Raw genomic sequence first — 24727 nt, 5'->3', positions numbered from 1 at the left:
GCATGCGGATGAAATTGTATAGCAAAGTGCTCGACATATGGGGTGTACATGTATCATGCTTCATGAAATTTGAGTAACTCAGACCCACTTCAAGCCACAAAAATTCATAGTGTTGTTGTTTTTTTTTTTTTAAATTATGTCAGGGCATAGAAAGGGTTGACTGCTCCCTAAGGGACAGGGAGCTGGGGGGAGTCCCCAGGCTGGCAGGGCAGGGCCCCACCAGCTGGGGCTGGTTCCACCACACCCAGCCAGGGAGCAAGGCAGGCCTGGGCGGGGGGAGAGGTTGTGGCAACCCAGAATCCAGATCGATGACATGTTTGTGATGATCAGGAAGGTCTGAAGTCAATCCATGGGTCAGGCTCTGGATCAACAGGGCCCATAAGCAAGCACAGGCAGGGCTGTAGCTGGGCAAGAAACCAGCACTGCTACTCCCTCACTGGGGCAGAGACTGGCAGCCCTGGACTGAGCTGAGGTGGAGTCCCTGGGCAGAGGCTGTGGGTGGAGGTCCCAGGTGAGGCCCGTCAGGACCATGATGGCCTATGAATCCTCTTGAGGCCCTGACAGGTGAAATTACCATAACCTACTTTGTAATTGTCTGAATTGATAGGGAGAGCTTGCCTTACCAGGAAACCCTTATTGATGGGACAACTTAGGACAGAGGACAAGCCCACAAGGGAGGTGAGTGTAAATCAATATGTTTCCGACAGGGCTTTTTGCTAGCAGGGCTGGGCAGATGGGTTACTGCCAGGTTGGTCTCCGCTGAAGGAGAGTTGGACCCATCACCTCCTGGGCTGTGCTGGTGACAGCCACTTCTGTCCCAGTGTTTCTAGTTCCCACTCCAGGTCCCCACACTGTTAGTGACTTGCTAGGGACAGCATCCAGTTTTGATATTGCTTCCTACCTTCATGTCATCTCAGAACCTTAAAAATCTCCCAGTGCCACCTTCTTAGGAGAGCCCTGCACGGGCCTGGCATGCCCCTGCACTGGGAGGTCTCAGCAGGCACCGCAGGGCCACCGCGGTGACACCTGCCTTCACCTGTTTACAACTGGCTCCTCCACAGGCACCTCCGCAGCATCTCAGGAATGTAAAGATGGTGGGGAGAGGGCAAGCAGGAGGATCTTTGCAAAGACAAAGCTCCCTCTGGGTCTGACCGGCACTGATCTCTCTGCTTCATTGGGTTTGGGAGCTGGGTGTTACATTGTGCAGCCTGGCTTCCTCCGTATCCCGCTGTCTGCTACAGCCAGACTGGGGCTGAGGCTGCAGCTCCTGGCCCGGCAGGCTACCCCTTACCGAGCCTGGGTTTCAGCCAGAGCCCCACCTGGCCCTTCAAATGCCGTCAACTTCCACACACCGGCACGACTAGGACGAGAGACGGGAAAGGGATATGCAATTCTTTTACTGCTAGCAAAACCTAAACCAGCAAATCCGTTTGGGAGCCTGGGCCTGGTGAAGGATACTGCTGAGGCTCCCTGTGCTCGCTCCAGCCCAGCAGAGCTGGTAACATGAAAGCAAAGCAATGGAGGGGAGCCCTGCCCATCCTGCCCCACAGCAGCTGCCTCCCGCTCTGCTGCTCGCCGAAACGTGCACTGCACTGCAGCCGCACGCATCCTGGGGTGGGGAGTGCCCGCACCCCTGCCCTCCCAGCCTCCCTGGGCACCTCTGGGCAAGCACTCAGTCGGGGCATGAAGAGCTGAGAAGAATGGTCTTCCTCACCAGCTCCCATTTCTTCCTTTTTGCTGAATTCACCTCAACTCACATGCAGATGAGGAGGCTGGTTTGCTGCAGGAAAAAAAATGCCGCTTTGGGTTTCTCCCTAGGCAGCTAGGAAGAAGCGTAACTTGCCCTTCCCTGCTTGGCTGAGCTTCCAAGCGTGCTGAAAAACACTTTCCTTGCAGCTCTCATTCTCAGTTCCTGCAGCCCCACGTGCTTGTGACAGACCCCTGAAGTCCTACAGTCTGTTCTTGCAGGGAAACTTCATGCCAGCCTCATAAATCCTCAACAGTCCATCAGCGAAGCCCTTCAAGTATAATGCTATGGCTCAACAGGGACCTCAGCAACCTTCCTTACTTCGTTGGGTATCATCTGTGCTCTTTCTGATTTTGTCTACACAAACCGAGGAATTAGTCATGTTCCCACAAAAAAAAAAAAAGGGCAAAAAAAAAAAAAAGCTGCATTTTTCGTTAAGTTGTGTGAATTTTGACTGATGAAAATTTGAATTCTTTCCAGCTCATATTGAGGGCATAGAAAAAAAGGCAGTGGGCACTGTCTGTTCGTCTGCCAGTGAGGGGTGTTTGTTCGCTTTTTTCCTTTATCAAGGCATCGTGTCCTTGAATATTTTCTTGCTATATATATCTACTCTATAAAATAAAGATATTTGCTATAAATCAATATAGAAACTAAATATAGTAATCTTTCATGAAACTTGTTCTCATGAGGAATCATACAACAGTTCAAATGGTTTGAAATACTGAAAACATCTTTTAATTGTAGAATTCTATACAAACTTGGGTAGATACAGAAGTGGTCACGACAAAATGTGTTCTTATTGCCTGAAATTTTTCACAGAAATAGAAACATTGATGGCAAGCTTACTGACATCCAACATGATGAGATATCTTTAATCTTGCAAAATGAATAGACACAACACCACTTCTAAGTAGTTTGTATGTGTTTGACTGTCCTTGAAGTCCTACTACTTATATACCAACCTCAAAATACAAAGAACCAAGATTAAAATTTTTAATGCACATCACATAATAATGTAAAATTAAGCACAAAAAAAGGTAAACAAAGTGTAATCCTGAAAATACACTATTTTTTTACCTAGGGCACTGACTTATTCCAGGAATGATTTCCTGTATAGTTGTGTTTTAAGTGAGGCACACATTTTGTTTTCTGCACAGGACATCAATATCTGATGGAGATACAAGAACGAATAGTAACGAACGAAAGGGAGAGGAACATAACCACAAGTGGAACTCAAACTCCATGCCAGTGTTCTTGCAGCCCTAAGCAAAGCTATACATTAAAATATGCTACAACCATTGTTCTCAAAAAGTCCTTGGCACTTTTCCTCTGATAATCTCACTTTCCGTTTTTTTTTTTTAAAATGGAGCAAATTACATTTCTGCACCTATATCATAAGGCAAAACTATAAATGCAACTACAAGGACAAGTTACCAAAAAAACCCCAAGCCAAAGATAATCCCCACCCTCAGACCATCACCCCCGAACTCCAAATGCTTGGTGAAATAGTATCATCCTTCCTCCTCATCACTGTCTTTCATAGTAATGCCCTGAAGTCCTCCCGCATCCGTGACTGAGACCGTGGCTTCCTCTACGGTCAGACGGCTGTGAACGGTATCGTAGGTTTTACTGTTCAGCGTTCCCTCCAGCACGCCTTGCAACCTGAAGTCTCGGTAGGTTTTCTGCGGCAAAAATAAAACATCCTGAATTGGACTCGAGCAAGCCTGAGCAGTCTTCCACTATACACCGGCCGTTTCTAGCACGCCAGCGGAACAGCTTCGTTCCTCCTGCAGTTAGGGACCTATCATCTAGAGTTTGCTAAAGATTTTGCGGTCTTAGTTTCTGGGCTGCATGAGATTTCTATAAACTCTAGAGACTCTACAAGCCACACTTTGGTGGTCATTCCTTTAAGAGATTGTGTTCTGTACTACATTTCTATAGCCGTATGCTGATTTCTCAGTAACTTCCATTTGTCTCATTTATTCAATAAGAAACCAACAAAGAATTTTTCTAACTGCATATTGAAATGTGAATTTGGCTACAGGTAGTTCTGGCATTTCACAGAAAATGTAAATGTCTGACTCTTTCCCCATAATATGATTTTATTCGCATTTATCTTTACATTTATATGCCAAATGTGGAAAAATAAAATAAATTTTAGATTATGATCTATATTCTATCATGTAAACGTTTCTCAGGTGACTACTTCAGTTAATTTACATCCTAAGTCATTTACATTTTGACTCACATCTACATCTTTCTTTTTTCTTTCTTTTTTTTACTTGAGAAAGTTTTGTTTCCCTGGTATCCAGCCTTCCTATGAACCAGCAGGTATGACCTTCTTCTTTGACTTTCTATCAAGTAAGAATTCGGAGTGGAATTGTTTTATTCATTGATGCTATGTGCAAGTGAGCATATGGAAAATCATCTACTCTACCTTCTTTATTTTAAAGTTGTAACACATTTGAAATAATCTTTCCTGAAGATAGCCTAAAAAGCTTAAGAAGGACAAGTTGATCTAGCTAGTTTCTTATTTTGTGTACACTGTTACTAGGGGTTCCCAATGTTTATGGGAGAGAATATGGGAAAAAGAAAATGGAAGATAATTAAGGGCTATCAGGCCCATTCCTCTGCCGGAGGAGACCGGGTACAACCCTTAGAAAAAGAAAAGAGAAAAAAGCTCATCTTGTTTCACTCAGTACTTCAGAGAACTGCAAAAGACACCTCTCAAAATGGGTGACATTCAGCTGGGAGAATTTTTTCTGCCACTATCTGTGATGGTTATTTAAACCTTGTTTGAATCACTGCAACCGAGATTTATTTGACTTTCATAGGTCAACTTCAGAGTCAATGGATGCAGCTTATGTTTTGCTCACACACTCCTGCGAGTACCCTGCCTGGTCTTTTTCAAGTGTCACCATTGCATTCCCTTTTTATAACACTGTGCATTCAATTTCCTTTTATGCTGTTAACAGGTCCTACAGCAATTTCTTTCAGTTTTACATTGTATCCCTCCCATTCTCAGACCAGAACTCTGGGGTTCAGCCATTGCTCTTCTCTTGACATACTTTTGCAGGATAATAATGTTCACTTCCAAGCTTAATTTTTCATTTCTCCCTAACTTTCCTCTTGGTCCTTGACCCTTCTTTAGTCACATCCCTCTGCATGTGTGTCAGACATCTAACGATACCTTTTATGCCATCATAAGGCTTTAATGGGAACAAAGAATGTTTCTTCTTCTGGTCATCCTTAATAATGCCACTACCTTTGCTGCATCCCAACCTGAAAGAATCATCTACTTCTTACTCATCCCATGTCCCTTAAAAATTACCTCCTACTTCTTTTTTGGAATATTTTCAAACACAGCCTCCCAGTTTTTCCAAAAGCAAACAGAAAAGCGCCTTCATTCACTCTAGAGTTTGGCGGAACTGTGCCTCCCCATGTGCCTCTCCCCAGCTCGGCTGCAGCAGTGAAAGCTTCTTACGATACTCTACTTGAACCATTGTTTCTTATTTCCCAGCAGCCTCCTGTTTGCTGAGTTCCTGTTTTACCAGATCTGTCTTCTTCACCCACCAAAACACAGGTGGCCAAGACTTTCTGTCTTCTAGCACATTGACCAAAACCTCTGTGATTGACACCATCTTCTTCAATCTTCCGTATCCACAGAAGGTACCATGGAATAACACACTTGGAATTTTTGTGCAAAGCAAACCAGGTGTACGGGCACAGAAAGGCTTCCGCCATAGCCAGTGCGTTCCCATCACCACCGGGAGCCTACTTCTTTTGAACAAGGCTAATCAGTGTGCCAGGCTGCAGAGGGAAGGCTGGCTGACAGTGCTGCTCATTCACCTGAACTTCAGTTTTTTAAGAGCCTCTTCTTTTAATCTCCCAGGTGATATTTAACTGGTGTAATTTAGCCTGCCCATTCTTAGATCTCACTGGGCACAGGTTTTAGATCCTGTAACACTTTTTTTTTTTTCCCCCAGAGGATGATAACTACCTTCAATTGAGAAGAGCTTTAAACCTTTCATAAGAGCCATTCATTTCAACCACAAATAGCAAACTGCTTTTGCCATTTTGGCACATAATATAATGAAAAGCCAAATCCTCTTCCCAGAGAAATCAGTTAAGGTCAAAAATAGCAAAGCTAAGCTTGGGTGGTTCAGGGAGCCATGATGCCATCATTATTACAATTGTTTTCTTGCATCTCTCTCTGTTTTTTTCCCCTTTAGCTAGTGAATCCTGAAAGTTGCAGTTGCAATTCTGGCGTCCATGAGTTAAAATGCTTCTGACTTTACAGTCTTGCATGAACTTCATGAGAAAATATTTTGAAGAAATCAAGGTCACCATTGACAACAGGTGCTTCTTATCCCACATTTATACAGATAACAAGAATGTTCAGAGTTAAACAAGACGGAATTAAAAGGAAAAAGATCTGAAATGGCTTTCTGTCTCTTGCCTAAGGGTATTAACTAAGATCTGAAAGGGAGTTAGGAGGAAATTTTCTTTTATGGTAGGTTAACCCATAATTGCCTATTGCAAAGTATTTTACACTTCGCTCGGAAGCATTTGACGTTGGCCAGTGTAAATGACTGAGGACTGGACTAGTGGGATTGGTATTTCTATTGATACTTATCCCAGAGTACGAAAGATTAGAAAATGTTATCTAATATATTGAATACTGTTTTCCAACTGAACCTAGTGATCACATGCGCATAAAAAAGAAAATAGTTACTTTTTAGGAGAGCGGGAAAAATGGAGAAAGAATGCTATTGGGATTATTGAGGTAAAACAAAAAAAAAATCAGTAATATGGCAAACAATAATTTATTAGGAATACCATACAGCATTGCTGTACAGCTAGCAGTAATCTGTTAAAATTCCTTGGAACAATCTTAATTGTCACTGAGTCCAGAATGGATGGCAATTACTAGTGCACATATAATGAACATTAGAGGTTTTAATAAATTGTTTTTCTTCTGAAATTTGCTACAACTCTGGAAAAAAAAAAATCCCAACCTAAAACTACGTAAGTTCGCAACTTTATTGCACATTTTTTAACTTTTAGGGTGATCTGTACTTATCGATGTTAATACTTTATCACTTTTCTCTCTTTCCTATGCAGCCTAACACAAACACATTTTATTTACCTTCACTATCTTGATGAGAGTCTTCAGCTGGTAGATGTGAAGTTGAAGGTCTAATCTATCAGCCAACCACATGCATATGACTTTCATGGAGCTGCTATACCATTGCTGAAAAGAAGGATAAAAAAAAAAACCAAAACAAACAACCCTGCAGTATTCATTTAACAGATTTGGTAATGAGAGGTAATGAAACACTTTGGAATGATCACAGATCAGCACTTGAAGTCAACAATGATATAATTTCCTGTTAAGAGAATTGCATGGGTCAGTAGGAAATCAAATAACTTGACCTAGACTGTTCTTTACATGAATTAGCAACTGCCATTTTATCTTTCAGTTACAACATTTTCAAGCAAAATAGCGTTATGCACTTTGCTATCTGTCAGTAAGAATGCATATTAAATACACAATTACATGAGAGAGTTGACAGCTAAAACAGCAAGGGAAAAAACAGGTAGGGTATCTTGAGAGAGAATTTGCAATACCTAGATTTTCCAATCCAAACAGGAAAACAGCATCCAACATAGAATATGGAATCTGTCTTGCTTTTTTCTTTTAAACCATTTCTTTATTAAGTAAAAAAATTCAGAAATCCATGGAAACTGTATTTAAGTATGATCAAAACACCACTCCACCTCTCCCAAAATAACGACGTTAAGGTTTTGTTTTATGTTAATTACTAATTATAATTACAGCCTACCTTACTTCCTTTTTATGTCTTAGGCATGGGTATGTTTTCACTCAAAGCTTCACAAATGGATGGGGTAAGAATAAGCTCTCTGCTGTTGGTGTCTATGTTACCGTAAAAAAAATGCTCAGATCCAAATAGCTACTATAATAGTTCTTTCATGCTAACTGGATTAAAAGAGGTTGTACTAAACATAGTTGTAGCAGTTTTCCTCCCCCTCCTGTAAAATACCAACCAGATGTCATTTAGTCAAACTGTAAAAAGGAAGGGATTTTTTTTTTTTCATTTTAGCAGTGAGAGATTAAAAGAGTTTGTGTCGTAGCTCTGCTTCTAGTCTCTTTCCCCACAGGGAAGAGGCTTAAATTCTTTTCTGATGTAATTTCCTCTGTCTTTACAAAATACACATATATGCAAAGAGAGGAAACACTGTGCATATTTTGAAATGCAGCATGTTAGGCAAGGTATACATCCTGAAGTAGTTCAAAGGAAGGATCTACCATGTCTCATTAGCCACCTCTACATTAACAAATAAAATACATATTGAAAAAATGAAGACAAATTACTGGCTACTGGATGTAAGAAAAGACAGAAATAGAATTCTTTCATCAAAATGTAAGCTCTCTGGAAAAAGCTTTAAAGACATACGGTAAATATATGTAAATACTTTTTCCTTACAGGAAACGGTCTCATCTCATTGTAACTATCAGTTTTAAGATAAGTTTGAAATAAGATTTTCATATAATAACGGCTTCCATTTATTTTGTTTGATGTGTTAAAACGTATTTTAATTATAAATCATTGGAAATAAATTACTTCTACATTTTTTAGAGTTTCTCCTAGTAATTTACTATTTTACAGAAGTGAACAAACACACCACACAAAATGCAGATAGCTGCACATTTCATAAAAGTAGTTTGATTTATTCAATAAAATGTGGGACTGATTGGGTCACCATAAAATACTGTTTTTTATCACCGAATGACACTCTTATACTATTTACATTATTTCACCCCAAACATGCATGCTATTTTTTATTTCCTTTATAAGTACCTGTAAAATATTTCTAATGTGACGGAGTTGTTACTAAGTGGCAGCTGCAAACTATATGACAGGTGTTGTATGTATACAGATGTCTAGAAAATAAAATACAGTTGAGCTTATTCACTCAGGGAAGCCTATTGATCTAATAAACATAAAAATTCACTTGCCAAGCATTCTACCCAGAATATCTATTGTTTGCAATAAGATGAGCCCAATTATTATATTGTCACTCAGACTCTACAGTTAATCTTTAACATAACCATGGTAGAGAGAATTATTTTAGTAGTGGAGTTTTCTCAAAACTGATATTCTTCCATAAAAAAAAATCCAGTAACACATCCACGATGTATTTGGTTTGTATCGAGTAGAAAGCGGAAGGGGCTCAAAGTTGCTCACACAAACAAACTACAGACAGGATCGAAAAGTCTGTGATCGGTTTCCCCACGCAACACCACTGAATGGTGCCAGATCACTGAGAATAGACCCAGTCCCAGTTTTCTGGCAAAACGTGTTTTAAAGCCCAGCCAGATAACTTAATTAAGATGGATGCGGTAAAAATTAGACTCTCCATACATATCTGTGACATGCTTACATGCACTGAAAACAAAGCTAAGAAATTGGAGGGAATTAATTTTGCTACTCAAATTTGTGAATGAAAACAATATAATATGTTTTCCTGACTCATTTTGATACGTTAAACTTTCAGTAGAAATGTTTAATTTGGTGATTGTGAAACGATACTACGGTTCTTGCTCCTCTGTCAACATAACTTGTTCAGAAAAAATATGACTGCTATTGTATTAGAAAAAGATGTAGTCTTATTTTGAATCGTCACAGTATTTTTAATAAAAAACACATCCAGTGTATTTTTAGAGTCCTCCCAGAGGTACTTGTGGATAGGATTCTTGTTCACTATTGGCCTTATACCCACTAGTTTTGAGCACTTAGTATAGGCTGAAGCTGCATAAATATAAATCTGCTAGATTTCATAAGAAGAAAAGTAAATATTTCCCTATTGCTTCTTTTGGAACCTGTTAAAATGCACAGCACTGCAAATGCCTCTCAGAGGTGGAATCCAAGGCCACACATTTTGACAACCATGAGCATGTTACAGAGGCAGGGATGCATCTACTGCGACTTATGGGAATCTATTGCAAACTCAAAAGCTTCTGCAATTAGATAATGGTCTTGAGATTATACAGTTTTTAAGTAATAATAATTAAAAGATAAATCCTTCTAACAGGTTTTAAGAAAAAGTCACTTTCCCGCTAGTAACAATAGCACTGAAAGGACAATGCGACTCTTGCAGATGTCAATGATACGGTTTTAGTGCCATATTCTTCGCTGTCGTCTATGCAACAATAAAGCAGTAAGTGTTTATTATATATTTTTTTCACATCAAGCACATAACAGCAGCCAACCACTTTAACAAAAATATGTTTGCCTCCCTGTTTCCCCCCCTCTTCTTATTCATAGCTCATCCAGCTCCTGTAAGGGCATGCATTACTCACTTCATTTTCCTGAGATATCTCTTTTAAAGTAAAAAATAAGAGAAAAGGAAAGGCTAGGGTTGACTCTGTGAGACCCCTGTATTTATTCACACTTATTGTGCATGACTGTAGACTGGTAAATCATATTAGCAGCCTGTCTCCCCATCAAGCTGCTACTTGCTTTCCAGCCCTGGGAAGGTTCAACAAATCAACAGGAGCACGGAAAACAGAACATCAGTCTAATCTAGTGTTTAAGGTGAAGTTTTCAAACCCAATCTAAGAAGATCTTTAGAGCAAGCAACAAGCTGAAGGGCTCAGAAGGTGGTATTGACAATGAAAGAGTGTTGAAATATTGAGAAGCGCAGCACTTGTGCATTTTTAATAACAAGAGGGTCAACAAGGACACAGCTCCCTCAGTGCCAATAGTTGCCACACCAGGGCTATAAACGCTCTCAGTTCATCAGATTTCTTAAACAGTTCATCAGCTTTCTTAAACACCCTAAACCTCCTCAGCGGACCTTTAGTCTTAAATTAACAAACCAAAGCCATGAAAGAGGGTGCAGCTTGAATGGCCAGCATTGATCCCCAACAGGGCTCGGCGCAGCTACAGGCACTGAAAAACCCGCTCCATTGTCGGGAGGAATTGACAAACCTCCTCGCCTAAATAGTCCAGCTGAGGCGGGCTGGAGGCACGCAGCTGTAAAGGGCTCCCCTCGCCCCGCTCCCAGCGCTCACAATGCGCCAGGCATGAGCTCTTTGTCAGGCCCAGACTCTGCAATTTTCTAACAAGGATTAAAGTTGTTTCTCGGCAGGGCCAGTGAAAAGCGATTTAGCAACATACCGTGCTTTCTTCAGGCAAGTTAAAGAGAAGTAGTTAAGGAATTTCATTATTCTGTTGACCAGTGGAAATACAAAACAAATATATTAAATATTCACCATCTTTCTGGGTGCCTGAGCTATAACATTTGCAGAACGGTTCAATTAAATATAACACTCCTTGGCTGAAAGCAAGCACTTCAGATTTATTTTTGAAGTTTTATAAAAAGGTGCAGCTGTTTGCCACCTGGAAGGAGGCTCAATACATACTAATACACAATGCTTTAGTCCTTCTAGGGCTGGTATCCCTAACGCCTGAGACGCAAGACCCCGTCGAGTTTCTGTATCTTGCCTGCTCTTGATAAATGGGCACTGTCAAAATGCTTTTTCTGCTGAATATGGCAGGGGGAACAGCTTTTCTAGGAACTGCATTCTATCTTCCTACCAAAGCCTTTATCGCACTATTGATCAGGAACTGAGTCGCTCAGACGACAACGGGATGTTTTTACTTCCTCCAGCTCTACTTTGCCTACCAGGAACATTAACAGAAAGTATCCTCCTCACTGAAGAGATTGTGCATCAAAGGTAGCATAAGCTAAAATGCATAAGAGATACTATGAGCATCTTCAATATTAAATGCTAAAATGCCCAGTTTTTATTAAAAGGCAATGCTATTGCATTGTTTCAAGATTTTGGTAGCTAGCATTAGTAGTGTGCCAAGGAACTTTTAGAACATTTTAAAAAAATGTTAAATGATGAAAGAATAAATAAGTTATTCCTTAAAAATACAAAAAGCAAAAGTTAGAGAAAAGTTCCTGCTTTAAGTTTCAGAAGTTATTTCCCTCTTTGTAATATATGAATAATCATACTGACTTCCTTTGTTGAATGTTAATGATAATGAGGGAAACAAGTGTTATTTGTAGCGCCTTTGAAAACACTCTGAGGTTTAGAAGTTATAGCTATATTTTCAAGTTTAGGTATAGACATCACCCACTTAAATGAGGATTTTCACCTGAGCAGTGATGAGTTCATACACTCTTCTGAAGGCTGGAAAGCCTCGGTAACTCTTAAAAAAAAACAAACCCGGGGAAGGATTTCTCAGCCTGTGGGCCACCATGATACATCAGAAGGTATGTACACACAGGAACACCAAAATAAGAAATCAAGTCAGAAGTAATTAACATTCAAAATATCTTTATATTTTTTCAGAAATGAAAAATATTTAGTTGCAACCTAAAAGCAACAATGAAGCAACTTTGCATAAGTTGTTTATGCTTTTCCCTCAGGTTTAGGTAGCCTTTTGATTAAGAAAGGCTAAGAAACCTTTGAAGGTTGAGGCAACTGTAGGTAGACATAAACAGAAAATTTAATGTATCAACATGTAGAAATTTTGTTTGTACTCTCTTCCTGGCCTATCAATTCTGATTCCTGACACGGGTAATTTATGAACTGGTTCAAATATCAATTTCTTCTAATAGAGGGAGACCAGAACTTGTTGGCTAGTGACAGAGTGCCCTCTCACCATTCCCTCCTGTATTTTCACTCTCCTGAGAGGAACAAATTACCTCCTCGGTGACTTCTCTTTTCTAGATTGCACTGGTCATACATGTGCACCAGTCTGTGAGGCACTTCCAGTCGCATTTCTGATGAGAATAACTGTGTCAGTGACCACGAAAATGAAAGAACAGAAGCTGGGGAAACCTGAGAGAAGAGAAAGCTCTCGTGCAAGAGCTTTCCCATCCCACTATCAGCTCCACGTGGCTTCATGGTGACAGTCACTGCCCTTCTGCGGCATTATCCAACCCCACAAGGATGTGGTTTCTCATTATACATAGCCTCACAGTGCCATAACATAAAATACTGAGCTAGGTTTGACTCTGAGCACCCAAGTTTACAGTGCCATCCCTGAAAAAATGTTCTCACCAAAACCCAGAATTTTGCCTTCGTGGGAAGTCCATGCAAAGGTGATTTTTTTTTTTGTGTGTGTGTGTGTGTGTGAACATTACTGTTCTGAATCAACAGAGAATTTTATGTTACTGAGATGTGCTTCTACAGTAGAGACAGTAAGATTCAGTTGGCAGAAATGGTCAGTTAGCTGGCCTCTGACTGTAGAAACAGAAATTATACCATCTCCAGATACAATAAAATTTTCAAGTACACTTGTAGCCTTGGCTACTTGGCTATTCTTACAGCTACCCTAATGCTTCTGGCTGTTTGTTTTTTGGCAAGATAGTAATCTTTCTGTTTAGGACATCAAAGAAGTTTGCATTATTTCTCTGAAACATGAAACATTTCTCCACCTTTTGATTCAAAGCACTGCTATGACTCGAGAAAAATTTTTATGTGGCATAAATTTCATAGCAAAATGAATATGGGGGAAACAGCTGACATTACAACTGTGCTGAGAGTTAGAATTGTATCTCTATTTTATGGGCACTGATGGAGCACTACTTCACCTACGTGTTCACTTCCTGTATATTTACTGTATCAGGACATATTACTTATACTGTTATTTAAAACATATCAAATACAATCAATACAAATATTAAAACTGAAAGGGTACTTTAATGTACTTTAGCTTTCACCTACTAATAGTATATATCCTTTAATATGCAGACATCAGACTTGAAAGACCTGGGGGGCTTACTTTTGCATTTTCTTAAATGTTCACAAAGTTCAAGGAGAATACTACTGGTTTTGAGGGTCACCACGATGCCACTACATTTATTCCTTTTGCATTTTTTTTCCCCTAGGAATTTTCATTTAAGAAAAACTGAAAGAAATGAAGATTAAACTAAGCACGAGTGGAAAATCCATGGAGTTAGTCTTGTTGGAACCATGGGGTTAGCAGGCAGTACAAACAAATGAAACCTTTTCCCTATACCAAAAATCAGATGTTTAAAAGCCCTTGATCTGGAAAATGCAAATGATTAAATCAATATTGTGTCATATGAAAAAACTCTATTTATCTCTGCTCCCCATTTCGCTGCAGTTCCTTCCCACATTTTCATTTAAGGACCTGTCCGAAAGTCCCCCTATTGCTGTATCACTCATTTCTGCTGTAATGCTCCCAAGCCCCGTGTTCCCTCACATGCTCCTGCTTTGCACAGAGCCCCTGACACACACCTCTTCCACCCCACCAGTGTCTTACACTTCTAATGCTCGGCACCACTTATCAAGGCATCTTCCTGGAAACGTCTCAGGCTTTCCACCAGCTTCCGTGTTTTGCTTCCTCCTTGAGGCCTGAAATGCTAAGCCAAGTTTTGAACTTTGGCTTGGGAATGTGCAAAGATTTTCACAGCCTAAATTACAGCTACATGTACCCGGAAAGGAGAAGTGAGAAAGAAACCACATACTACTGTCTGCTTCAACACTCATACTTCTCGTGATAAAGGGATCAGGACCAAGATTGCTTTAGCTTGGTCATTTCAAATTACAAACTCTGAGTACAAACCACATCTTTTTTTTCTTTCTTTTTTTTCTTTCTTCCCCCCCTTTTTTTTGTGTGTGTGATTGTAGCAGATTTATTAACTTGCCTCTTGCACCCTTACCTGGCCAAGGAAGAAAGGTTTGCTTCCTTCCAGTGGGACTCTTCCTTTGGTTTCCTTCTGCCTTTTTTGTGCCATTACTCCAATGAACCTCTCAGGGAGCTCAAAAAACATTTTGTTTTTCTTAAGAATGACTAATTGACGAAACAGACACTTTAGTCTCTAGTCAGTCTCTTCCCTGCCTATTTGAATGAAGGATTCCCACTGTTACTCCCAAAGCAATTGGCAGAAAAGGGAAAGGAGCTCAACTGAAAGAGGAACCCAAACGTTGACAGAAAGACCTTGTTCAGCAGGACCTCATGACGACAAACAAGTGAACAGTTGCTGGATGAGATATTTTGGTGATACAAGGAAACAAATTAGGCTGGCTAGTTTTCAGAAATCAGTAATGAGAAGAAAATAGAGAACGGGGCTCATTTAAAAGCATATTAAGCATCTTTGAAACTTCTAGGCAAAAAGGATATTGTTCTGAAATCACAAAGAACATCTAACATATGAAAAGCTTATCTTTTAGGAAGAAAGTGAATTTTTCATATTTTAGGCTTATAATTAGAAGCTGTCTAGATGCTATGGAACTGCTGCCAATTCACAAATAAATATACACTTTTAATACAAAATATACAGTACTCATCTCTCCCTGTATTGTATATTGGTTGCTAAATAGCAATTTACAATATTTATGCTGCTTTATAAGGTTTGTGACCTCCGTTTTTTTCTGGCTTCTTCACATATTGTAGATGCACTGGGAAACTGGAAGTTTGCAAAATTAGACATGCATAACTTCCTTCCATATCTGGACATATGTAATGTTGCTGTTCTGATTTTAAACACTAGGTACTAACATAATGCTCATGACCACGAGAGACTAACAGCACAAACAGTTTCCCTACTCCACTCTGGATGCGCAGTGCATCTGTGAACAGTACTTCCATAGGTTATGCTGGTGCTAAAACTCTCTGGAGCAAACACTGTCAGTCTTGCTAGACTGTGTGTTGTGTTGCCATTTGGGTATATCTGCAAACATCCTCCAAGGCACAGAATGGGGAACATCACTTGAGTGACCTTGAAGTGAAAGCCAGCTTGGACCCTCAAAATAAACAAATGAACATAGTGCAAAATGACCAAGTTGTTACTCGTTATAACACTAGCCTCTTGCTATCAGGCTCTAGTTTTACAAACCTTATGAATGCGCTTAGCTGCACAAATGCTAAGCAGTCTTCCTAAGTGCATGCGTAACATCAGTAAGATTAAAAGTCTAGGTTCACTCTGTCTGTAAGGCATGTAACTGAGACACCCATGTCTGCTTTTGCCCAGTCACCTGGGACTCCCTGGGGACTCCCCGGAGTGAGGCATCAGCAAAGGGTGATTCAGGGAGGTGGCAGAGTCCTCCTGTGGGCTGCATCTCTCCCTTAAGGTGAGCATACTCTTACTAACTTAACTCTACCTTGTATCAAAAGTGAGGTGGACCAAAGCTGGGCAAAAGTCTGTGTTGTAGCTTTTTGGTACTGACTCACATTAGTAGCTCTTGTCCTGGAGTCTTCTGTGTAGACTCCCTGCTCCGTGTGGAACGAGGTCAAGTACATATTTTAATTAGAGTATTTAAAACATCCTGGGTTCCTCTGGGTGAATATTTACAGGCAGCTCGTTTCTTTCCACCTCAGCAATCTTGACTCATCATCCGTTTACTCTGTATGTTATTGTAGTGGCATATGACAGGGCTGGATGCAGCTGTGAAGTTGATAGGGAGTTGCACAGTGGTGTAGCCACTCCTCTCCTACGCAGCATCGATTGGGCACCACACTGAGCAGCGCTAATGTGGAACAGAGGTCCAGCCTCCTGCCTTCCTCTTGCTTCTCTCCTCCTCTCATCTCTTTGGAGAAAGTGTCCTTGGATTGGGCAGGTGCCTGGTTTGCTCCTTTCCATCTCTGACCCTATTGCCCGTGTGCACTCGTTCAGCTATGCAGATTTTACAGCTGCGTGGCTTTTTTTTTTTTCTGGAGCTGATTTTTCTATTCATTATTTGCACTGTTTTTCTTGCACATTGTAAACACTTTTAGTACAGTGTAAGTACAAAGGATAGTCAATGCTGTGTAAATTAAGAAAATATACAATGAAACACTTGAAAATTATTTAAAGGAAATCATCTCTATCTAGGTCAACACTTTTGCACATTTACATCAGAACTAAAGCTTCAGTTCCCCGTGATCAAACAGGTTAAGAAGCTCTTTCTACTGATGAATCACTGACTTTGTCAGAGCACTGTGCAGCATCCTCACCTGGTACTATTTACACCATAGCAACCTCTTTCTGTTACTCCAGACTCATTATAGTAAAACTAGATTATTCTTACACTTTCTGGCACTATTTTTCTTGTAACATGATCAACAGTGTGGTTGTGTGTCTATTTGCGAACACTTACGCACAGTTTTGCTTGATTTTCCTTTTTAAGCTAAGCTTGACCCAAATGAAATACAAGTATAAATATCAAACCCGCAAGTAAGGTTTGAGAAACCACAAGGTTCTCCTGCTGTTTATATGTGTGTGAATTACAGTACATCAAGAAATCAATATTCCCTAGATGGTGCTTGTGCCTGGCACTTCATGGTGAACAAACATTAGATAAGACAATATAAATGGTACAATCCTTATTGATTTCTCTTGACTGCGTAGAATGTGAAAGCTGCAGCCACAGTTAACACTTACTGACAGACTCATCTAAAGTTTCAGTGCTATTTTATATTTTTATAGTTGTCCACGCTCAATTGATTCCATTAAGTTGCTAGACACATTTCAAGCCATCTAGATAAAAAAAAAATGCAGTGCCTGGAATGAGATGCTGCTACTTTGTGCCTAGCAGGATAAAAAGGTTAAAGGACTAAATTGTGCATGGATGTTGGAAGGAGTTCTCTTTTATTTGATACAATTTGTTATTGTTTTTAGTGACGGATAGATGCATTTAACTAAGTTAAATAAATGAACGAACAGCATGGACCAGAAATGTCTATGGGGAAACTGTACTGGAAGCTCCCAATGTTATAGCCCCTCCCCAAACAAACAAGCAAAAAAACCTTGTAGTTCCACCCCTGATTGATAAAATTCCCTCAGAAAAAGAATCAGATTGGCTTTAAAATCTTGAGTTTGGGATTTTTTTCCGTTTGTTTTTCTCTTTTGACTCACGATGCACATTTTAAATTGCCTTTTTATAGCAATTTATATATTGCTCTTTTTTTCAAAAAAAGTGAGCTTCTCACACAAGTCTGGGAAATTAGGGGGAAGGACAGCATAAGAAATTCTGAATATCAGGATATGATATTTAGTTCCCCCCAAACAATTCTCTATTTCCCTTTTATACCCAAAGAGCTCTTTTAGCAAGATATCAGAATATCTATTTCATAGTTTCTTACTCCCCTGCTGGGAAGATTTAAATAATATGATTAAATTAGTGTGAAAAAGGTGGCAGACATCCATTCCATGAATACTAAATGCAGACTGGACTATGGGATACATAATGTCTTGAGAAAACCCTTTTTATATCTTTTTGGGCTGCTTGATACCCAACAAGATGGAAATTCAGAAATTAAAAATGGCATGAAAAATGAAGAAATGGGGAAATGTGTCATATCAAAACCAGATCAAAACCAGCCATTGTGTTATGGTTTCCTCTAGAGAAAACACTCTCAGCTACAGTGTAAAACAGCTTACAAAGTGCTGAATATTCTGATCCTGAAGCAGCGAACTCTGAAGCACATGCTTTGCTTTAAGTGTGTTGTGGTCCTATTGATTTCAACAGTACTGAGCCTTGCTGGATTGATAGCAGCATAATCAGCACCCTCCAAGAGTGGGCACTCCTTTTCTCAGCATATTCCAGGCAAAAAAAAAAAAAAAAAAGGTCAAAGAAAACTTCTATACTATATGAAATGAGATGGAGGTTACATTTTTCAGCTTTCACATGAACTGTTGTTCTTTTATAGAGATTTTTATCTCAAAAAATGAGGTGAATCTACTTGAAAACGTCATGAATCATTTAGTGAACTTTGAAAAGACTTTGAACGGTAAATTTGCAAGATGTCGCTTCCATCTTGCAGAAGAGTTTCATATATTTGAGCATGTTAATATAATTCAGTTTTTTAGTCCATATGTGGTGACACCGCCCACAGTTTTCTGTAAAATTATTTCTTTTACCAAAAAAGACAGGACAAACTGTTTTAAAATGGCAGGAATGTCCTTAGATCCAGAGAAAACTGCAGAGTGGTTCTCATATCAAGAGCTTTCTATCTTCCCTATAAAATATTAGACATAATTAAAGGTGAGTTAAGACTTTGGTGAAAATCTAAAGAGCATCAGCAAATCTGAGCACTGCTCAGCTTTTCAATTGCTTTTCTACTTCTCAGTTCTTTTAAATGGTTTTCTATGGCAGGAACATTTTTCTTAATTAGTCACAGCTAATTAGTGTTCTGGCATAGACAAGTAATCAGAAATGTCAGAGCTGCAAGGCTACATCTCCCTAATCCTTTGATAATAATTTAGCCTCCTGGGAGGGCCTCAAGCTGCGGTAAGTAGTGGCTGACAATAAGGCAAAATTAGGTGGGCAGCAGACCATTAGGATAGAAAAATAAAAAGCACTACCAAATCCTGCTGAGCACCATCAGGCAACTAACTACACTGCCAGATGAGGTGCCTGTTTAAGCCTGTGTTGTTAATTAGCTGATTCTACCAGACCTGCCACATATGTCCAGGTGCATCATGCAAAGATGTGTATTTCTGGGTTTGTGCCAAAGGACAATTTTGCACTGTGATCAAATTTCAAGAATCTGAGAAAGAAGCCCACATATTTCTTGAAGATTATTCTGAGTTATCAAAGAAATAAGAAGATCAACAAGCTACAATCCATTTTTGTTGAGTCTCTTTTAAGTAATTAGGCACGGTCCTCTCATGTTTCTCAGAGGTTAATACAAACACAGCTTTTGATTCAAATGTGGCCTTTAACCAGTTCTACCTAGTCTCAACTTGCTGAAGTTGCCTTGGCATATAATCTAGATCAAAAAGTAGACCTTTTGTCAAATCACACACTTGCAAATAATTACAAAACAATGAAAGTGAAGATTACTTATTAAAAGTAACGTGGCAGGAAGCAATTTGAGAATGAGGAAAAAAAAAACACAATTGAAGTTTTCTAGAAAGACATTGTTGAATACTAAATACTACAGTAATGGTGCTTTTGAGGTAGACATGGACAGCACAAGGAGTTGGTACTACAGAAAACTCACATTTAAAATATGTGTTCCTCTTAGCTGTGTAACACCAGCTGAAGATTAACTCACTTGCTAGGGAGAAGCATTTGCACATCTTTAACACATTTTTTGTAAAAGGTCAGCAAACTTATAGAAATGATGCAATTGAATAAAGCATTTGCTAAAAATGTACTTGCAGATATGATGGCAAACAGAAATGAACCAGATGAGTACTTCATATCTCCATTTAGGCATAGAATGAAGTACATGACATAGTAATCTTTGGAGAACAATTACTACCTCAAATAACCTCAAGTACATCATCGAACTTAAATTGTCCATCCCTGCTACTAATGGAAAAGGAAAATAATGGTTGTGATATGGGAACACAACTAGCATTTAACTGACATTCCACACAAAATACAAGCATTTTTTTGACAGAAAAAGAATATCACATTACATCTGAACTTTTGAAATACAGAAGCCAAAAGCGGCTACGTAAATCTGGAGTGCTGAAGCATTTACATTACTCATAAAGACGTTCAGTCTTTCTGCACTCCAAAGAAAGTTGTAGGAGTTCCCTGCCATTAACATCTCTCTTAATGTTCAGCACTGCTTGCTGAATCGTTACCCTGCATGAGGCCACAACCCCAAGGACATTCACCTACTAGTGAGCAGTCCCTGTGAAGTCAACAGGACTACTCAGTCACCCCACACCAGTTTAACACCCGTAAGAGACGGACAATCGGGGTCAAAGTCAACGTCTGCTAACAGGTGCCATCTTGTACAAGGTAATGAAGGGACCTGTTTGCCAATGCCGACCTATCCAGGATGCGCACTCTGACTACTTTATGCATTTATGGTACACTTGTGCACAGGTTTCCCAGAAATTAGAGCCTAAAAAAATTGGAAAACCTTTAAGTTGTATCAACGGTAAAACACTGATGCGTTAGAACTGTTCTCTTAAACCATTCTTTGTTTCTCAAAGCAGCAATCAATTATTGCATAAAGATTTCATTGCAGATATAGTCTTAATAAAATTGGAATTGTACATCTGTTTACACTATCAGTTTTTCACAACAGATCCAGCACAAATATAACCCATAAGATAATGCTCTTAATGGCAAAAAAACCAAGAAGGGTTTTGAAGGGAAAACGTTTGAAATGAAATTTTTCTGTGTTCAGACAAGAACATCCATATTTCACGTGCAATTAACAGGTACAAGAAAGTGAGAATCTATCCAAGTGGCACTTCGGAACTTTACATTACTACAGAAAGTAAGTATTGCATTGATGTTTTATGCAGTGTTTTATGCAAAATGACTTATCTTTTTAAATCTGGGGTTTGTTAGCAAAATCCAATTTTGTTTTAAAGGACACAGTTTTTAATTTGTAAGTCTAATTTAATTTAAAATACTCAGGAGTAGGGAGACTTAGTCCCATCTTAAAAATTCAGGTAGAAACGTGATTCTAAGTCTAGTCAGTGATGATAACCTGGCATGTTTATGGATACAGCACTGCTTTTATTGAGGTTAATGGTAAAACTCCCGTTGCTTTTGATAGTGTAGAACCAGACCCCATGGGAATTTCATAGTTGGATATTTTTTAGATCTGTTAATTTTGTGATCAGATACACAGCACTGTTCTTTGATAGTCTGCACAAATGTTTTGTATCATCCATCAAGCTGATTATAAATAAGAGGAGCCTTAATAATAATTAGTAATATTTTAGATTTATTCTAGGTTTGTGTAATTCTATTTAAATACATTTTCCCATTCACCAACTGCTACTTTTACAGCCTTTTCTGAAAATAAGTATTTTTCAAACACTAGTTAAAAAAAAAGGAATTAAAGTGCAACTTTGTTTCTAAAACATTTTACTAAACATTATTTTAAAAAATGAGTTCTTGGTTTAAGTGATTAAACTTTAAAAAAGTTTCAGTGAGTGATGCTTTTAATCATAATTAAAAATTGTAATCATTAAACAAACTGTAGTGCCTGTCTTCATGATTTAGTTGTTATACATTGAATCTACCTGAGTCACTGCAGCATTAATGGTAGAAAAGTTTGCTTTATTTGAGTTTATTAGATAAACTTGTCCCAATGTAACTTCATTGTCTTAGTTTACTTCAGTGGAGTATGGGATTGGAAGGAATCACATGGACCATTCATTGAATTAAGCCTACGGAAATCATGAACATGGAGCAGACGTTTACCCCAGAGCTACTGCGGACCATCCACATGTACAACACATTACAAAACCTTTCTGGTGCTCTTTAAGATCTGCGGTGTTAAAAACAAACAAACAAGCAAAACCCCACAACTATAAGCTTCTACAGCATGAGAGTAGGAGATAAATGTCCTGAGTTGCTGTGACAGGAAGGAATTTGATAGGTAAAATTCCCACCTGACCTTAGGAAGAAGACCATGTCCCACACCACAAAGGAAGACAAAAAGTCCTAAGTGTCTCTGACAAACTGACCAAGCAAAAAACTCTATGATTCCAAATCTGGTGGTCATATTTGAGAACAAGAAGATGGCACACTGACCTTGTAGAGACCAGTGCTACCAGGAGCACCACGCCATATTGTTCTGCATGCTGTCTATACCCCTTCCAGAGGAGGTGAAGAATGAAATGCACCCAGAAGCCAAGTTATTCAGAGAAAAGGAAGGAAAAAAAACCCACCTTGGTTCTGCTGCATGATCAGCAGAGGTACTGAAGCATAGCATGATTTAAATGGTTTAAAAATGGTGCAGAAAAAACTAGGAGTTCAGTCTTCTTTCAAAGTCCCCTGGAGATTTGAGCCTCTCTCGTATGTAAGGATTCATATCTCAAGCTTAAATTCCATTCTCCTGATTTTTCATTTTGTATAGCATGGTAGTGCTTTTCCAGGCTTATCAAGCACCACCATAAAACAATGCACATTTTTTGTCTTCTCCTTAGTTTGAGACTTCTCAGATAGGCAGAAAATTTTCCAACTTCTAGCCTTAACATGTTTGTGACCCAGTGGCAGACATTTCTACTTGTATCAATACTATTCTTCAATTTAAATGATCCTCTTTGATGTATACATTACTTCGTATGATATACATCCCGCTCTCTTGGTCACTGTAATAGCTGTTAGTATATAGCAGCCCTGAATCAAGTCAATGAAATCTGTGCATATATAGTTTGTAAGTACACTTTTTTTTTGATTAAAATAGTGTCTGAGGCCTGATCTTGCCTATATTTATAACTATCACTTCTAGCATACAGAACAATCTGGTTTTCTTGGTTATTCTGGATGAGGTGTTTCCCTGGCTGAAACACAGACATGCACTTTTCCTATTTTGCTTGGCTGATGATTTCTTATCTCATAGAAATACAATGTATTTTAAGGGGAAATCAACAGTGATCTACAAGTGTAGCCAGTCAAATGGCTTGAAGTATATTTACATAAAAACTTGAGCATATTTTATTCTTTCTATTGAAATATAACTAGATAGAATTGAATTTATAAAGAGTACCTAGGTTTTGTAATATAACTAATTTAAAAATCCCTTCCAAAAATCATGGTGTCGTGGTTTAATTTCAGCCGGCAACTAAGCACCACGCAGCCGCTCGCTCACTCCCCCCCACCCGGTGGGATGGGGGAGAGAATTGGAAGAGCACAAGTTAGAAAAACTCGTGGGTTGAGATAAAAACAGTTTAATAATTGAAATAAAATGATAATAATAATATGATAATAATAATAATAATAATACACAAAACAAGTGATGCACAATGCAATTGCTCACCACCCGCCGACCGATGCCCAGCCAGTCCCCGAGCAGCGGCCCCCCCGGCCAGCTTTCCCCAGTTTATGTACTGAGCATGACGTCACATGGTATGGAATGTCCCTTTGGCCAGTTTGGCTGTGCCCCCTCCCAGCTTCTTGTGCACCTCCAGCCTTCTCAGTCAGTAGAGCATGGGAAGCTGAAAAGTCCTTGGCTAGTGTAAGCATTACCTAGCAACAACTAAAACATCGGTGCATTATCAACTTTGTTCTCATCCTAAATCCAAAACACTGTACCAGCTACTAGAAAGGAAATTAACTCTATCCCTGCCGAAACCAGGACACATGGGCAAAATCTTGCTCAGTCATACTGTTCTAAATAGGAATTACTCTCAGGAAAGGTGAGTTAACACAGTGAGATGCCTTTGTTTTAAATTTCTGCAAGCTATGAGCTTACATATTAGTTAGTGCATTTATCTGATTCTGCCTAATTGGTTCTATCTCCTAGTGTGATGTTATGTAGGAATGTGATACCACCATATATGAAGAAAAATAAAGATATCTGATACACAGAATACTTATCATGTACATCTTTTTTCTTTCCTTACAGCTACAAGCATTGGCCATGACAGCATACAATGCATACTACTGAGTAAAAGGGGACAGGAATGGTTTTGCGTCTCAAAGGCAAGTGCTATGTCATGGCTTACATCCAATACAGGAGATGTTTTCTTGTGCTGAAAAGCTTGATTGCTGAAATCAAACTTGGAAGAGGTCCTTGACCCATGCTAACCCCATTGTACTGAGGGTCTGTCCTTGGGTTAGTGCTAGTTGGCCTAACCCAAAATCACGCTAGGAAGCATGCTGATGACTGAACGGTACGGATGATCACCTGCTAGTTCTCAGGCCTGCGCCCAGGCCCTGGCCAGTTTACTGCTATGGACATAGCCTAAGGCTTGGTCCAATCCCACTACATCAACAAAGTCAGTGTGGTCTCTCCAGTGAGAGTTAGACTTGGCCTTAGGCACGTAACTTTACTAACATTCAGAAAATTACAACATAAGCAAAAATAACCCCAAAGAAAAACAAAAAATAGAATCTTGAAAATGAAACATATGCTTGCAGATTCAGTGCAAAAGCAAACTGAAGCAGAAGTTGCTAATATGGTTTTAGTACTTTGTGAAGGTGCCAGCTGGATGGATGATAATTTTTCTACCCCTGCAGGGCATCAAAGCTTTTATAAAATCATTCTTTTCACACATATT

At 39.3% G+C, this 24727-nt stretch overlaps 1 protein-coding gene across 11 annotated transcripts in view; it reads right to left on the bottom strand.

Moving 5' to 3' along the window:
- Nucleotides 1-2456: 2456 nt before the first annotated feature.
- Nucleotides 2457-24727, bottom strand: part of CADPS2 (calcium dependent secretion activator 2) — a 340428-nt gene continuing 318157 nt past the window's right edge. For all 11 annotated transcript variants that reach the window (XM_076329917.1, XM_076329928.1, XM_076329958.1 and 8 more), the window contains 2 exons: nucleotides 6897-7001; nucleotides 2457-3429 (listed from right to left, as the gene is read on the bottom strand). In XM_076329917.1, the coding sequence (XP_076186032.1) occupies nucleotides 3259-3429; nucleotides 6897-7001 (276 nt within the window). In that variant the 3' untranslated portion in view covers nucleotides 2457-3258. The remainder of the gene's footprint in view (nucleotides 3430-6896; nucleotides 7002-24727) is intronic.

Source organism: Aptenodytes patagonicus, chromosome 1 (genome assembly GCF_965638725.1).
Source record: "Aptenodytes patagonicus chromosome 1, bAptPat1.pri.cur, whole genome shotgun sequence".
Taxonomy (NCBI): Eukaryota; Metazoa; Chordata; class Aves; order Sphenisciformes; family Spheniscidae; genus Aptenodytes; species Aptenodytes patagonicus.
This window is presented reverse-complemented; position numbering and strand designations above follow the sequence as displayed.